This window comes from Patella vulgata, chromosome 4 (assembly GCF_932274485.2).
Source record: "Patella vulgata chromosome 4, xgPatVulg1.2, whole genome shotgun sequence".
Taxonomy (NCBI): domain Eukaryota; kingdom Metazoa; phylum Mollusca; class Gastropoda; family Patellidae; genus Patella; species Patella vulgata.
In genome coordinates, this window is record NC_065882.2 from 23,112,408 (window position 1) to 23,129,056 (window position 16,649).

Genomic DNA, 16,649 nt, shown 5'->3' on the forward strand with positions numbered 1-16,649 from the left:
TATTGCATAAAAACGCCCATGAGGAGCAGCATACAATTACAAAAATTACATTAATACCATACAACAGATATACATGTAACAAATAAACGAACATTAATACAATACAACAAATAGCCTATACATGTAACAAATAGGCCTAACGTTGAGGCACCTTTTATATATATAATTAATTGTTGAAAGCTCGCGGAAAATACTCTACCTTTTGTAGGTCCGTGCTCGTCTATATTTATTTGAATATGATTTATTAATAGAATAATTAACTCTAATTTGCATGGTGAAAGTGGTGACGCATCTTTATCTAATATACGTTTCCTTTAAACGCATTATTTAGTGCATAAGAACCATAGTTTCATTTATGACCCATTCCGCTTTCCATACCGTAGCGCTCCCCTTGTCATAAACATAATAAATTGAGCTTCTCAATATTCGGGTTGGAAATGTACAACTAACTTCTCACTTTTCGCTATACGACTTTCCACGTTCGTGTAATCTTCAAGAAATTTTGTGAAAAAGACTGTTAATAATTGAAATTTCGTTTCTTTAACTTGACTTTACAATCCAGAATTTAGAAACATGGTGTCACATGTGGGCTAACAGTTTCGTCATACATGCAAGTTTACTTCTCTCGCACATAATTTCAGGTTTTAAACATATTATGTCAGTTGTCAGAAGTTAAAAATAATTCAAGTGGTAGCCTAAGTATGCTATATTATATATTATTTACCAATATTTCATTTTGAGATGTAGGCCTACATAGGTTGTACCACCCGATAATATTAATTAATGTTTACTGAGTGAAGCATCTGTTAGGAATTACAATTGAATTACCGATAGATCAATTAGTTCTGCCCTGGCACTTGTTTTCAAGTTCAATAAATGAAATGAAATGGGGTTTAACGTCCTACTACAGACGCTCGTAACATGGAAAATCTCCTTTAAATAACATTAAACTGAGACTAAATATTATACGGTACCTAAAGTCTTTAATGCTTAGGAACCGCTGTGGCTCAGTGTGTAGAAATGGTTCCACTACTGATGTGTTCCTTCTTACTCCAGCCACAGTAGTGGATCATTCTAAGCAGTTCCTTTGAGAAGTTTTTTTTAGTCAAATGTCTACAAAAAACGTTACTGGCCTATAGCTCCCTTAATTTCCACATAAACTGACCCCAAACTTGCGAGATTTCACCTGGGTGGTGTTATGGCGGCTTGTTGTACATTATTAGAAATATCACTTCGAAAATGTAGAACTCATTACCACTAAGAAAAACTGTTCAGTAACTATTTTAGTGGTCCAGTCTTGACTATTTGTGATAGAATTACTTATTTCATTACAAACTGTAATGATATGTATTTGTACAGTTTGGGGTCAGTTTATGTGGAAATTAAGGGAGCTATAGGCCAGTAACATTTTTGTAGTCATTTTAGTTCAGTAACTATTTTAGTGGTCCAGACTTGACTATTTGAGATAGAATTACTTATTTCATTACAAACTGTAATGATATATGTTGACAATTGTGCGTTTGAATCTATTTGTACAGTTTGGGGCAGTTTATATTTGGAAATTAAGGGAGCTATAGGCCAGTAATGTTTTTGTAGTCATTTGATTAAAAAAACTTGCTCAAAAGAACTGCTTAGAAGGACCCACTACTGTGGCTGGAGTAAGACAGAAGACATCAGTAGTGGAACCATTTCTAAGTACTATGCAGCTCATTTTTAACTAATTTTTAAATAGTTTTGTTAAAGGACTTTAAAGATTAAAATCAAAGATGGAGTTTCAAGCTGTTATCATGGCTGGAGGGAGAGGTTCCCGTATGACAGATTTAACAGCAAAATGTCCAAAAGCTATGTTACCTGTTGGTAATCATCCTTTAATATGGTATCCAGTTAATATGCTTGAAAGAGCTGGATTTGAAGGTATATGTTACACATTTTATAGTACCGTTCTCCATACATCTAAGAATTAACACGAACTTGGCCGTATCTGTCATGACTGTCTCAATTTTTATAGCCAAATTTATTGCAAATGCCAAGTGCTATATGAAGTATGTATGTGGTCTTTAGTGAAAGAAAACAATGTTGTAGGTAAAATTCCTGGGCTCAAGGGTCAGATAATATGATATGAAAACGAATATCGGTTAGTAATTTTTTGAACTGGTTCATCTGTGCAACCGAACTGTGACCGAGTAGCCATTTACCTTCTTAGATGAAGATCAGCATGCAGTTGATGTATCACACGTCCAAATCATTAATCTAACACAATATGTGTTTATCTTACAGAGGTTATAGTAATAGCGTTAGAATCATCAGTAACAGATATACAGAAGTCTCTTGTTTGTCGTGGTATTAAAATGAAATTAGATATTGTTGGTATACCAGATAATGAAGATTGGGGTACAGCAGAATCATTGCGCTATATTAAAGATAAAATAAAGGTAGTAAAGTAGACAGCATCTTTTGTATTAGTTATTTTAACATCCCTCATTTAATAAAGACATATATTGTTGTCACCTGTATTCACTGTCCACAAATCCATCAAATTTTTCAGACCGTTCTTGTAGTCGCCTATGTCTGTCACTCATCAAACCTTTCTTGTGAACACACACAAAAGTTATCGTCAGATCATGAAATCTTTTAAAACTCTGAGATAGCTTATCATGGCATAAGAAAGTATTCTGTCAATTTTCAAAATGTTTTGATTATAAATTGAAATGTATTTTGTGGTGTTGTTAAAGGACAATAATGGTGTTATGTATGTGATAGAACTCTTGTGACTTATATACAAGAAATTATTATATACATTTGTAAAACTTGTGGTTTCAATATGTATAATATATATTTCAGACAGATATATTGGTAGTTGGTTGTGATTTAATATCTGATATTAGTTTACATCAGATAGCTAATTTACATCAAGCTTATGATTCATCTGTTACAATGTTGTTATCACCATTACCTGATCAATACACAGATATTCCAGCTCCTGGCGTTAAATCAAAGAAAAAAACAGGTGAGATTAAAATTAGTGATGTTCCGATTATCAGTAATTGGACGATAAGTGGCCTATTGGTAGAAATTGTTATCGGCCGATACACGTCCATGTTGCCGACACTTGCCTAGCCGATATCTGTTCAAAAGGACTCGGCAAATATACCTTTAAAATATTATTCATGTTGTGAACAAATCATTCTCTCTCGCTTGGCACTTAATCCTCTTATTTTAGTTGCCAGGTGTGTGACTATGTTTAGACATAATACAAGACTGAACGCTCATATAGAGGCTGTAATAGATGGTTGTATTTTCAACTCTATTTATAGAAAAGGCAGGATTTTATCACATGATATTGACAAAGACCACTCTACCGGTGCCAACAAAGTTAGAGATTTATATTGTAATAAACAATTAATAATAAATCATAATCTCAATCATAAGGCCAGTGCTCGAAATCAACCATGGCATACGGCAAAATTGTGATTAAAGGCAAAGCAAACACGGACTGCTACAGCAAAATAAAAATAACTTGTGCCACTGTATTGTACACGTATCAAGTGTTCATGTAATAAAAATGACATACCAAATGGTTTTCTACACAAAAATGTATTCCTTTTATATAGATAGTAAAGATGACACTTGAAATGCATAGGTCATAACCGTTCAATATCAATTATCATGCAGTCGTTGAGAGATGGTTGGAATTGGGTCAATAATTCAGCAATGCAAGATTTAGTTTTAAGTAGTGGTTACTGTTATAATTTAGTATTTTATACGCATGTCCTTATTAATGAAGGCTATGGTACAGCCGTGAAAAAAATTATCAAGCAGTTTTAGTTATGGTTGTCAGAGAGAGAGAGAGAGAGACATGGGGTTTAACGTCCACTCGACACAAACTAGGTCATTTCGGGACTAACACATGGTTTAATTTTATTTCAATAATTCGCTTGCCCGTAGGGGTCCTTAGCAGTGGGAGGAAACCGGAGGACCAGGAGAAAACCACGAAGTTGGACAGGCGACCCTACTCCTTGTTAGTACAACCGGGAATCGAAACCCGCCAGTTGACATGGTTGTCAGAACGTTATTGCACCATATGCGAGATTTAGTTTTAAATAGTGGTTACCGTTATAATTTAGTATTTCATACTCACATTTTAAGATAGTGTCCTTATTATTGAAGGTGAAAAAATTTATGAAGCAATTTTAGTTATGCTTGTCAAATATTCGTACCTGTTGGGAACATGAATAACTAAAAGATCGAAGGGGAAAAGTTCAACAAATTTCGATAACTTGATATAATACTCCAACAAAACACTGTGTAAATTTAATACATATGACAGTACGACAAAACATAATTAGAACCAGATAAATTGACACTGAATTGTCTATCTACGAATATATATAAAAAATTTGCACGTTCCATGGACAATTGCAACAATTTGTATTAAATATGAAGAACTGCAGTGGTGCCTTGCCAGCTCATTTTAGCTAATGGCATTTTCAGATTTTTGGTGCTGTAGCAGAAAAATCCTAATTTCAAGGACTGTCATGCTTTACTAATTAATCATGCAACAAATAATTTAGTTCTCAATATAAGGTGTGTATTTTTAACTCTGTAGGAAGTGTGACCTAATTATTCCTTTAATAAACATATATATCTCGTGAGTAGCTGTATGTTTTACATTTTATTTGTCGTTTTAGGAGACAGAACATACTGACATTATTTTACATCCCAGTAAAGGTCATTTTCCTGCAACAGACTTTACATGCTACATTAATTTTAACTCACAATATTTTCCCCAGTAAAATACAGGGTTTAAGTCAATCTCCCAAACAGAGTTGTCTTCTCTTGCAGTCCACACTAACCTCTGCTAACAGCTCAATTCACTACACTTAATCTTGGTATCGGTAGACAATGATAAACAATACAATGGAAACCAAATAAATGATAATATATTTCTTTGTATTACTATAATAAAATAGAAATGGGGTCATACTTATCGTAAAATAATAAAGTAATAGTATTTACAAATATACAGAGTACTCTTTTGAGAAAGATTACAGGGTTAAAGGGTCGTAAATATATACACATGGATCTGTTTACCAGATTTTGAAAACATATTTATTTCAAAAATGTTTTAGAACTGTTTTGTTGTAATGATGTGCTATATAAATTGAACAATAATAATAATGTGATCGTAAGGCCTAATACATGTACATTTACAAATGAAACATGCAAATTTGGCTGTTTTGGGGTGGTTTTTTTTGAGGAGTAGTAATTGATGACATTTCCCCTAAAATTTACTAAAACTCATTTTCTGACAAATGTTGAACATTGACCACTGTGTAAACTGGTGTAGTGCGTGAGTTGACGGCAGTATCGAATGCTGGATAGTGAGACTTGTGTGGGGAATGGGTTAAAGCAGTGATTCTCAACCTTTTTTTGCCAACGGCACACCTTGGAACACATGAAAAAATAGTGGCACACCTGGGTAAACATATATGAAAAATATTTGAATTTTGCAAAATAAAAAGATGGCAAGTCAGACGGCACACAAATGTAGACATTGACACATAGAATGACTCGAACCACAGCTATGAACTTATTAGTAGACACCAGTGAATGCTCAATTGGGATCATGTGGTTTTTCACATTTTCTTAATGTGCCGTTCAACATTCTGCGGCACACAGGTTGAGAATCACTGGGTAACTAAAGTATCGTATTAAAAGACACAAGAATTGAATATTGCCAACAATTTGATTGCAGATATACAGTGATGTTTGAAAGTTCTTGATTTATATTTTGTGGTTTGTTTAGGTTTTTAATATGGCTTCTTTTTCTTATGTATGTTCTATTAAATTACATCTCATTCAAAATTAGAAGACAGATATAATAAGATTGTTTATTACTTTTCAGAAAGAGATTTTATAGGTTTTGATGAAAAAGGAAAAAGAGTGTTATTTTTGACATCTGAAGTGGATTTAGAAGAAACAATATCATTTAGTAAATCAACATTAAAAAGGTATTATTTGCAAATCAGTTTCAATTTGCAGACAAATATGAGACACTGTGATATTTTCGACCAATCACAGCCTAGTTTTCATCAATAGTTTAAATTAATTTAGCAATTTCCGGTGGCTGTATTTGTTTAAAATTTGAGGGCCTTTTATGGCATGATAAAACCAACAATATCATTGGATAATTTAAATAGGTAAGGACACACAAGCATCAGACTCTAAGCTCTAGTTGTCTGTGATTGACATATGTACTTATTTTTCTTGAACTGTATTACCTTGACTTGGGGATGATGATCTATCATACGTGACAAGGAGTAGGGTCGCCTGTCCAACCTCGTGGGTTTTCTCCGGGTCCTCCGGTTTCCTCCCACTGCTAAAGACCCCTACGCGCATGCGAATTATTGAAATAAAATTAAACCGTATGTTAGTCCCGAAATGACCAAGTTTGTGTCGAGTGGACGTTAAACCCCATTTCTCTCTCTCTCTATGATCTATCATTAGCATTTATGTGTAGTTTATTGGTCAAGTGGGAGGCATTAAGTAATATTTTGATATTGTACAAGTGTGATAGCACGAGGGCAATATCAAAATATTACGCAATATCTTGCATGAGACCATTAAACAACTTAAAATACAGACACTATCCAGCATGTGCATTTCAATAAAAATACGTCTCATGGGTCCAAAATTGCAACTAGTATAAATAATGTACGTTTGGCACATTGGCCGTACCATTATTTGAAATAATTGTACGCCAACATCAAAGGATGACGACGTCACATCTGTATTTTAATTGTTTTTATTTTTCAGACATCCTTATATTAATATTAGATCTAAACTAACAGACTGTCATTTATATTTATTAAAAAAATGGGTTGTAGACTTTTTAGCAGAAAATCAGTAAGTACATATATAATGTAATATACAGGTCACAGTTCTGTGGAATACAATTCTGCTTATTACTGATCAACGGTTCAACTAGGCTTCTCTAGTCATTATCAAGCAATGAAACAATAAATGATGTAGTTCTAGTTCTGGAAAGGGGATGTCAATTGAATGTTCCAATATTGAATTTTCCCAATATAGTGAAAGTTATTGAGTAGACATGAGAATTTTACCCCATATGGCAACTGAATATATTGATGTCTCTACCAATCAAGATTGGTGAAATGTTAGATTACTTCACAATTCTATTCTCACCCAAACTGTTATCAGAACTGACAAAATCAGACATGATTTTTTCCTGCTTTTTGCTAACAAGATTGCCTGTCAATGTGTACGTAACATAGAGTTTCTCTATGGTACCACATCTATGATGGTACATAATATTCTCTGGACAGTTCTTTCGCGCAATAGATATGGTCGACAGTAAGTATTCCATAGATGGTAGAGATATAAATTAAATTTAAGTTAAGCCAAAATTTGTAGTAAATTACTTTAAAATCTTAAAATTGCCATTTGCAGCTGGCCCCCATAACACACTGGTGCTGCCCCCAAGATTTTTTTCCAGTTTATCTTTCCAACAGCTAAAATCATGTCTGCAAAAACAAATTAAATGAAATGGGGTTTAACTTCCTACTGTTCTGCTCTGACTGGGCTAATAAAGACGTGCATATGCCATGCAGTGTGCTATGTGGGAAATTTTGCCAAAACGGCGTCAATACGGCCTACGTGCATGCCAATGTGTACATGGGACCTAGGTTAGTCGTCCCATCCAAACGACTATACATTGTCCCTTGCCAGGCTCTCTGTCCGTCCTGCACCACTGACATGGGGTAACCATGCCGAAAAATCCTAATGGACTATCTCGGCAAAGCAGGGATCGAACACGGGACCGCCAGATTAGCGAGCCAACGTCTTACTTACTGAGCCACTGTGCCTTCCCTCTGCAAAAGCATTTGATACCAATTTATATACAGATATGAAGGACTTATTTCTAGACGTTGTGGATTAATCTGTTGTAATATTATACTTATTTGTACAGAAGAATGTATACTATTAAAGGAGAATTAATACCACATTTAGTCAGAAGACAGTTTTGTAGACCTAAAGCTCAAGAATCAGAAATTCCAGGAAATACTCCTGCAAGTTTAGCATCACAGCAAGATACCAAAGCTAGTAAATAAACAATTTATATTTATACATATTTAAAGCTGTAATTCTTTGATTATTAATTTGCATTTTCTACCATTCCTTCCATTATACTGCCGAAAAATATTTCTGGACTATTCGTTTTCCTAATTGACCATGAAATGACACAGAGATAGTCATTTCCAGGTCACCAGACAGATTTACATCTACTGAAATGCAAACATTTGGGTTGACTCTTAAAAATGCACATTTATAAAACAATAATTAATACATCTGCATGATCAGTAACATTGTCTTGTTGGATCTATGTGGTTTTCTAAGATATTTTGCTGAAAATGGAATTTGACTAGAAACTCTTTATGACATGACAAAACATTCCCTGCAGTCTGGTGAACTCTTTGTGAAACAGTTTGAAGTTTAGCAAAATATAAAGAAAAATAATCATCTTTTTTCTGGTTATGGACTGGTATCAAAACAGGCCTACAATAACCCCTGTAAAACTCAAATGTTAAATTGTTATATAATGGATGAACAGTGGTGAAGTATTTTGTTTATTCTAGGTATCCATGACTTTACAGTAAATAATGACAGTTACTCTTCTCAAATTATTGATCTCTCCACGTGGATTGATCATGATGGTGATATGGCTGATTGTTTCCATGGTGAAAGTATTCGTTGTTATGCTCACATACAGGAAGAGGGATTCTGTATTCGTGCAAATACGTTAAGCTCTTATTGTGAAGCCAACAGACAAGTAAGATGATTTGTACTTTGATTTAAGATATCAATAACTATTATTCACCTATAAACACTTCTTGTTGCATTTCTAGTCAACTTCTTACGGCGTGGTCCCCCCTTGTCAGTGATGCAGGACGGAGGGTCTGACAAGGACAGCTTTCTAGTCGTTCGGATGGGATGGAAAACCGAGGTTCCATGTACACTTTGGCGTGCACGTAAAAGATCCCTTGACAGTTGGAATTCGATATAAGAGTAGGCTGTAGTGTCGCTGTCCGGGCAAAATTTCCCGCATAGCACACTGTATGGGTTATGCCCGTCTTTATTAGCCCAGTTCGGAGCAGAACAGTAGGACGTTTAACCCCATTTCATTTCATTTCTAGTCAACTTCAGTTCTTTACAGGGATTGTTCGGGGGGTTGGATGGCCGAATGGTTAGCATGTGCGCGCTGTATCATAAGGTCTGGCGTCGTTTCGATTCCCCGGCTGTACGTGACAAGGAGTAGGGTCGTCTGTCCAAATTCATGGGTTTTCTTTGGGTCCTCTGGTTTTCTCCCACTGCTAAAGACAACTATGCGCATCATTGAAATAAAATTAAACCATATGTTAGTCCCGAAATTACCTAGTTTGTGTCGAGTGGACGTTAATCCCCATTTCTCCTTCTCTCTCTTGACAGGCATTGTTCATTTGGTCATGAAAAAGAACCCTGTAATTCAAACTTTTTCAATCATAGATTGGAATTTTCTCCCTATTTAAACACCTCAAACTTGTGAAATTGCTATATATTATTTTATCTTGTTAAAATTAGTAGGGAAATGATTGTCATATTGCCTGTAATTATTTTTTTCAGGTACCTCGGTTATTAAGTACATTATCTCCACATAAAGAATTTAAATTAATACATCCTACAGCAGTAGTTAAAGAAAAGTCACAGGTTTGTTAATTTTAAGTTTAATTTGAGCAAGGGAGCATTTTGGCTGCCAGCATATTACTGAATCATTGGTAACTAGTATTGTCAGCTAACTACTACTACATGTAATAAAGAAAAATGGTGTTTCTGTATGATTGGTTAGATTTTCCTTGAGTCTGGTTTCTGTTTCAACCAATATATAAGCATGAACGTAAACTTCTCCTTGGAGCCAGGTGCAAATAAAAAATGAGAAACCAAGAGTAGTTTTTTCTCTTGGAATCTGGTTCCTATTATCCTGATCGAGGTTTAAGCAAGCTTGAAAAGAAACTTTTAAAGGGACATGGCACAATAATTAGGACCGAGAGAACTAGGGTGCTTTCAAAATGTAATATGGTGATTTGTTGAGAATGGGTTGGGTTATCTTTAAAACTATTTATATAAATATCAATTACAGATAGGACAAGATTGTTTAGTAGGTGAAGATGTTACTGTGGGTGAGAAAGTTTCTATAAAACGATCTGTGATTGGACGTAATTGTATTATAGGGGATAAAGTTAAAATAACTGGTTCAGTAATAATGGATAACATTCATATAGCAGAGAGGTAAGATATGAACTTTAAGAATTGAAATGCTTGGACTACCCTACTTCACACATCAAAAGAAGTTAAAGGAATATTGAATAAAGTGGCGAACGGTCATTTGGGTTACCGGGAGGTCGCCATGCTTATAAAACGGGCAAACGACCCTTCATTCCATGCGTAATTTTCGTATATGACAAGGCAGACGGTGGGAGAGATATCCCCAGTAAATATAAGGGGTATGTCGATCACATGAGACTACATTTTGTTCGTTTACAAATGGCAGCCCCCACCACGAAACCACAAGACAGTTCCGTTGAAGACTTTTCTGTTGTGGGACTTCAAGGATGATTTCTGGTAGGAGGTTGACGACAATAAACTGTCAAAACTTATCTGCAAGATATGTAGTATGTACTACGCAGAAATATGACACGAAGGAACATTATGCAATGTGATGGGTCAAAGTTTTGACTCGTTGCTTGCGTTTGTCAATAGAATTAACTACATTACACAGACAAGAGCAACATGTAAAATCTAATGGTCTACATGCATGGGCGAAAGAATTAACTCATTTTCATATGTGGTATCAAATTAACCAGCATGACCCTGTGATTTGTTTTAGACCATCGAATTTGGGCCCAGGGAAAGCCGGGTATCCTGCTAGTAATACAATACATAGCAGAAAACCTGATGGGTTACCACAAATCATTTTTAGGCGACCTGTGAGGTTACCATAATGTACATGTATTTGGTGGTAACCTATAACCAGGTTACGACATCTGGCTGTTAATTCCAGCACTGCAATTTTGTTTACAGAGCATATCTCATAAACCATTCAAGATATCTTGATGAAACTTTTGACTTAGTTTTTGGTATACCATTATTATTCCGGATACACTTATTATTATGAACATCTCTTTAACTGTTTCAGATGTCTTCATGATAATCTGTATACACATTAAGCTATATGATAATTTGTATACACATTCAGCTATTTAAAATTTAACCCAAAGAACAAAATATAAACAACAGATAATTTCCTGGGTTGGTAAAAATTATATGTGGTGCAGGCTTGTTTTGAACATATCACTCAAATGACAATAAGAGAATGTAATATATGCAATTTAAATTAAATATGTATGTGTTTCATTTAACAGTTGTAATATTCAAGGGAGTATAATTTGTTCTCAAGCACAGTTGTCTGAAAAGTGTGAATTAAAGGATTGTATAGTAGGACATCGACAACAAATAATAGCCATGGGTAAGACTTAAGTTCTTTTCTAGACGATCCACAACACGTAACTATTCAGGTTTTAAGCTTTTTCAGCCCAAAATCATAATGATCTGGAAAAATAGTTGGGTGTTCGACCGAGAGGTGTTTATTTAGTAAGGTTTACACACTTGAGTCCAATGCTGCACACTTATAAAATATTCAAGCATTGTGATTAAAACCTTTCTATATAATACTGTGTGTATGGGGGGGGGGGAACTATTGAAATGGTTTACTTTATCGAATTTCATAAATTGAGAAGTATACCCGTGTTTTATTGAAATAAAGAACAGTATTATGTTCTTTTAAATTCATTAGAAATTGTGTATAAAAACAGATTTGATTGAAATAAAGAAAAGTATTTTATGTCCCTTTATTCATTAGAAATTGTATATAAAACCAGGTTATCAAAAAAAAAAACCAAAAAAAAACCTAAGGTATTAAGTCAACATTAATCAATCATGTTGAAATAAAAATATTTTCTACTTTCAGGTAAATTTACAAATGAGGCTATAATAGATGTTGAAAAAATGATGGAGATCTGAGGAACCTGTTATTATAATTTATACCCTATCTGAGATTCAACTTAATTGATACTTATATTTTTCTTCAGAACTCAGTAATTTATCTACTCTTGATCTTGTCTTAATGCAAAAAAAAAAATCATTAAAAATTTGCCCTGTTTTTCACAACTGGGGAAAAAGAATCACTTGTGATTTTGTGGTTGAGCCATACAACTTAGTCTTGCATCAACTTGAAGTTTTTGTTATTAATGCGGGTAAACGGGGCAATATATTTGAGTTAACCCGAGTTAATTCTGAGGAATGGAAAACCTTCTACAGAAGCACATACATATAGACAATCAATCTTGTAACAAATATCTTGTAATTAGTGCTGTAATTAGCTGACATCAGTTCACTATTATTAACGAAAGGTCAAGGATACGACAGTGGGGTTACTTAAAAGCGAATTACAAAATGTAACACAATCGTGCATTTTGGCTAAAATTGACAACTCTCATCTTTCACGTCCAATATTTTAAAAACTAAAAGGAATGTTAACAAATGAATGGCATCACGGTTATTCATTGTCTATACTTAGTCAATTATGTCCTATGACGATGATAAACATTTCTGTAAATTTGCTGATTGATAAAATGGACCTCGGAAGGAGAATGAAACATCCAAATTCTAATCAGAGCTTCTACTTGCTTCATTTACATTCCCAGAAGGAGCATGTAATACCTTTGCAGTGGTGTGAGCTTTTATTCCCTCTTAAACAAGACTGGATTCAAACAAATCATTTACAGGATTGTACAATTTGTACTAATTATATAATATCTATTTTAATATATTATATTTATACAAAAGCAGTAAATATTATATATATACAAAAGCAGTAAATATTGTATATATACAAAAGCAGTAAATATTGTATTTATACAAAAACAGTAAAAATTGTATACGTATATGACATAAACAAAAGATGGTATCAAATTATGATGGTTCCGTACACTACAGATAATTTTACTTTAAAAACCTAAAATATAAACATCACTTGATAGCAGGAACATTGTGTGCTATTATTGCACACTGGTTTGATAATGGTGGCTGCCATTTTGGATCTCTGCTTTGTACTGTTAACAAAAATTTCTGAAAACTCATATTGTCTATTATTTTTCCACGAACGCTTTTCTTTTCTAAATACATTCCTGAAATAAAATGAACAGTTTAAAGGAGTCAATGAATAAAACTAATTGATTTGGGGGGAAAGTTTTTGCAAACCTTTATACTGGTCCTTTCTTTGCAATTATTTGAAGCTCTGTATATAATATTTTTAAAGGAAATACAAATTTTCAGTTGTCATGTGGGATTGACCCTTAGCCCTCAAAATTTCAGACTGTGTCCGTGCCTGATGTTAACCATGTCTAAATTTGCTGAAGTTATAGTCATAACTCGTAAGTGAGATTGGCCGTAAGTTCCCAATATTGAAGTTATTATATACTCTGTATCATTAATTTTCAGAAAAAGGAATATTGTCCTTCGAGTTCAGGAAATTAAAGAAAGCCGTTTCTGAAGACAAATATTCTGGAAAGTCAAACAGTTAAATAAAATTTAAATTCTGTATCCGAAATATCAGCAAAAGTTTTTCCAAATCAAATTTTAGTAGAGGAGTAATATTTTTTTTTAAAACATAGCCATAAAAGTAATGGTAGATCTTACCTATTTCATTACGTGGAGGGAGAGAAATACTTCTGTTCCAAAAAGGTTCCTCTAATTCTAATAATTCTCTTACACTATTCGATATAGTCTGAAATTATAATATGTGATTAATCTGATAGAAAAATACAAACAAGGAGTTGAAGGAGTAATAAAAAAACAAGGTCAAGCAATGACAAACTGTGAAAATCAACACCAAACTACAGTGAAAACAAGCACAAAACAAATAAAAAGCAACAACCTGTTCTGCAGTAACATAGATTATAACACTCTGGTATCAAGTCAGTCAATACAATTATTCCAACATGCAGTGTTCTCCTAAATTTAATACTCTTGTGTTTTTATATTCTAGCAATAGATAACCACTAATAACTTTACTCTAAACAACTTTAAAATATATTAAGTGGCTCCTTTGTTCTTAGCTTTTCTGGATCAAATAATGTGTTGATGACAAGATCTTTCAATATGGCATCCCTCCAGCTGAAATATGGCTATGTTTAATTTTGTTCATGCTTTGAGGAGGGTGGGTGCCTCAACAGGCTGCATAAAAAAAACTTGTTTCAAGTATCTGACACTGTTCATCTATTTATTGTTCAAATATAGAATGTGGTAAACTATCCACTAAAACCAACAGACCCCAATATCAACCAGTCACCTGTGCTAACTCTACAAATTCCACACAGAAAGTTGTCAAAAATCTATTATGAACTCATTTAAAAAATAACTCTCTGACATGTCAATCATGTGTTTGAAATTTATAATTCTAAAACATAAGAATTCAATCTAGGCTTCCTCCTTAGCTACTTGACAAAGATAAGGTAGAGTAAATAATCATACCATAATATGTTTAAAGTCTGTAATACCTATTTCAGGTAATCTAGAGGCTTGTAATGTTATTAGTCGGCGTCCATCTATACAATTTGTTGTAAAACATGGCTGCAATACAAAAAGATTCCAAATATTTTATTATTGATGAAAATCAATAATTAATGCAGGCAAATATATAAACTCATGGGATCCTGTTCTTGCACTGGAACAAAGACTTAATTTTACAAATCATCTAGAATTTTTGAAGCCTATTTCAAATTTCAACCCATACAGTTCCCAGAAGCATATATATATATATATAGCTTACAATGTACCACACTGATCCGCAGTGAATATTCGCTAGGACGCTACAATCACCGATAAGGATGACATCAACGCGACTTAATGAGTCTCAAATATTAACTTTTTTCCACTGACAAATTAAATTCTAAAACATTTTTTTGATGTATTATAAAAATAAATAAAGACGTTTGACGTATTTGTAGGTAAAAATTATTTCCTATTTAGTGTAAATGGGTATTAAAATGACTAAAAGGCAGCATTCTGACCGAAGCAGTAACGTCTTATGTAAACAATGCACGCGCCATTCAGCCAATGATTGACGTCGCGTCCTGTGACAGCCCATGTTAAAGGCAGTCATCTTTTACAGAGATATTAGAGAAGACTCATAATTCTCTGTGAAACAGATTGACTATGTACCAGTAGCCTATGCAATGGTTAAACACAATTACAGTTTTCTTCCCACCTATTAAAATATATATACTCTCTCCCATCTGGTGTCCTTACTACCCCTAACCATGTAAACCTGTGGCTGTTTCATGTAGGCCTATTATTGAAAACTGCTGCCACCCTTAAATTATTTTTTTATTTTTTATAGTACTGTAGGTTATCATTGTCTTGGAAGCTAAATGTTAGTCTCAAGGACTTTGGAATTAAATGTACAGTGCCAGTGGCTTAATAATTTTAGTTTTTAAGATGCATTTGATAAATGAACCTTGAGGTAGTAAGTAAACCACTGGATTTCATTTCTCCATTGTTTTGGGTCGGCGCAAATCAACAAATAAAATACTATAAGTATATATGTATGTTCAATGAAAATAGTAATTGGGTCAGACAACAATTGAATTCCGACCATCAAGGGTGCTTTTATGTACTTGCCAATGTGTAGGCTACACGTGACCTCGTTTTTTTTTTGTCCCTTCCGAACGACAAGGTGCTGTTCTTTAAATACAGCACGATGACGATATGCATTTATTATACACCCATATTTAATATATTATTATACCTTATATTGTGGAAATCCCAATTCTTCTATCCATGCAGAAACCTGTTCACCTGTCCAATATAGAGCTGGCGGGACCCTTTCATCTCTCAAGTCTTCGAATACGTGTGAACTCGCTGAAGAAGTCATGTTGTTTACAGTTTCTAAGCAGTAACACGTGATTTTATACACCGCACAAGTCATGTGACTTGGGAGTATTTATTAGTTAAAATACGGATTGTGTAATATGGTTATAAACTAATGTTAAAGACACACCAAGGCACATTTTTAATACCTTAACTAATATTTACCTTTTTTATTATTATCTTGAACGACAGTAGACATAACTAGACCGCGCTTTCCTCACTAGTAATTAATTCATTGCCCTCTCCCAAAAACATACCTAATTTAGGTATTTTTTAACGAAACGAAATCCAAGTTACCCATTATTTGATTTTCCCCGCCAAGGTTTTATTTTATTTCAGATCAGTTCGAGAAATGAAATAGAAGTTGACCATCACTGAAGATTTTGAGAGAGAGAGAGAGAGAAATGGGGTTTAATGTCTACTCGACACAAACTAGGTCATTTCGGGACTAACATATATGCAGTGGCGGCGCAAAGGGGGGGGGGGGCAATTTGGTCTGCCCTCTGTTTGCCCCCCCCCCCCCCAATAATTTTAGAAAATAAAAAAAAGTATTTGTGATACGTTTCGGTAATCAATACCTTCTACGGTGAATAAATCCCACATCC

At 34.0% G+C, this 16,649-nt stretch overlaps 2 protein-coding genes across 3 annotated transcripts; one reads left to right on the forward strand and one right to left on the reverse strand.

The window, feature by feature from the left end:
• Positions 1-480: 480 nt before the first annotated feature.
• LOC126817598 (translation initiation factor eIF-2B subunit gamma) lies at positions 481-12,299 on the forward strand. 2 transcript variants are annotated; one of them, XM_050544669.2, is made up of 12 exons: positions 481-699; positions 1,744-1,914; positions 2,278-2,432; positions 2,842-3,007; positions 5,906-6,011; positions 6,817-6,906; positions 7,991-8,124; positions 8,658-8,851; positions 9,682-9,765; positions 10,196-10,344; positions 11,478-11,581; positions 12,083-12,299. In XM_050544669.2, exons 2-12 carry the CDS (start codon positions 1,767-1,769, stop codon positions 12,133-12,135), a joined length of 1,383 nt encoding a protein of 460 aa, XP_050400626.1. In that variant the 5' UTR covers positions 481-699; positions 1,744-1,766; the 3' UTR covers positions 12,136-12,299. The 2 variants fall into 2 exon arrangements, with proteins under 2 accessions (XP_050400626.1, XP_050400625.1); XM_050544668.2 differs by having other exon boundaries at positions 483-699; positions 1,733-1,914.
• Positions 12,300-12,744: 445 nt separating this feature from the next.
• Positions 12,745-16,078, reverse strand: LOC126817599 (sterile alpha motif domain-containing protein 15). The gene is made up of 4 exons (XM_050544670.2): positions 15,923-16,078; positions 14,647-14,745; positions 13,813-13,900; positions 12,745-13,301 (listed from the first exon to the last, which is right to left on the reverse strand). Exons 1-4 carry the CDS (start codon positions 16,046-16,048, stop codon positions 13,144-13,146), a joined length of 471 nt encoding a protein of 156 aa, XP_050400627.1. The 5' UTR covers positions 16,049-16,078; the 3' UTR covers positions 12,745-13,143.
• Between the last annotated feature and the right edge of the window lie 571 nt (positions 16,079-16,649).

Coding starts and splice junctions, on each gene's coding strand:
- LOC126817599 (XM_050544670.2), bottom strand. CDS start 16,048: ATGACTTCTTCAGCGAGTTCACACGTATTCGAAGACTTGAGAGATGAA. Junction 13,901..14,646: donor CAGACTTTAAACATATTATG/GTATGATTATTT, acceptor TTATAATTTCAG/ACTATATCGAATAGTGTAAG. Junction 13,302..13,812: donor CCCTCCACGTAATGAAATAG/GTAAGATCTACC, acceptor ATTTTATTTCAG/GAATGTATTTAGAAAAGAAA.
- LOC126817598 (XM_050544669.2), top strand. CDS start 1,767: ATGGAGTTTCAAGCTGTTATCATGGCTGGAGGGAGAGGTTCCCGTATG. Junction 2,433..2,841: donor ATATTAAAGATAAAATAAAG/GTAGTAAAGTAG, acceptor TATATATTTCAG/ACAGATATATTGGTAGTTGG. Junction 6,012..6,816: donor AGTAAATCAACATTAAAAAG/GTATTATTTGCA, acceptor TTTATTTTTCAG/ACATCCTTATATTAATATTA.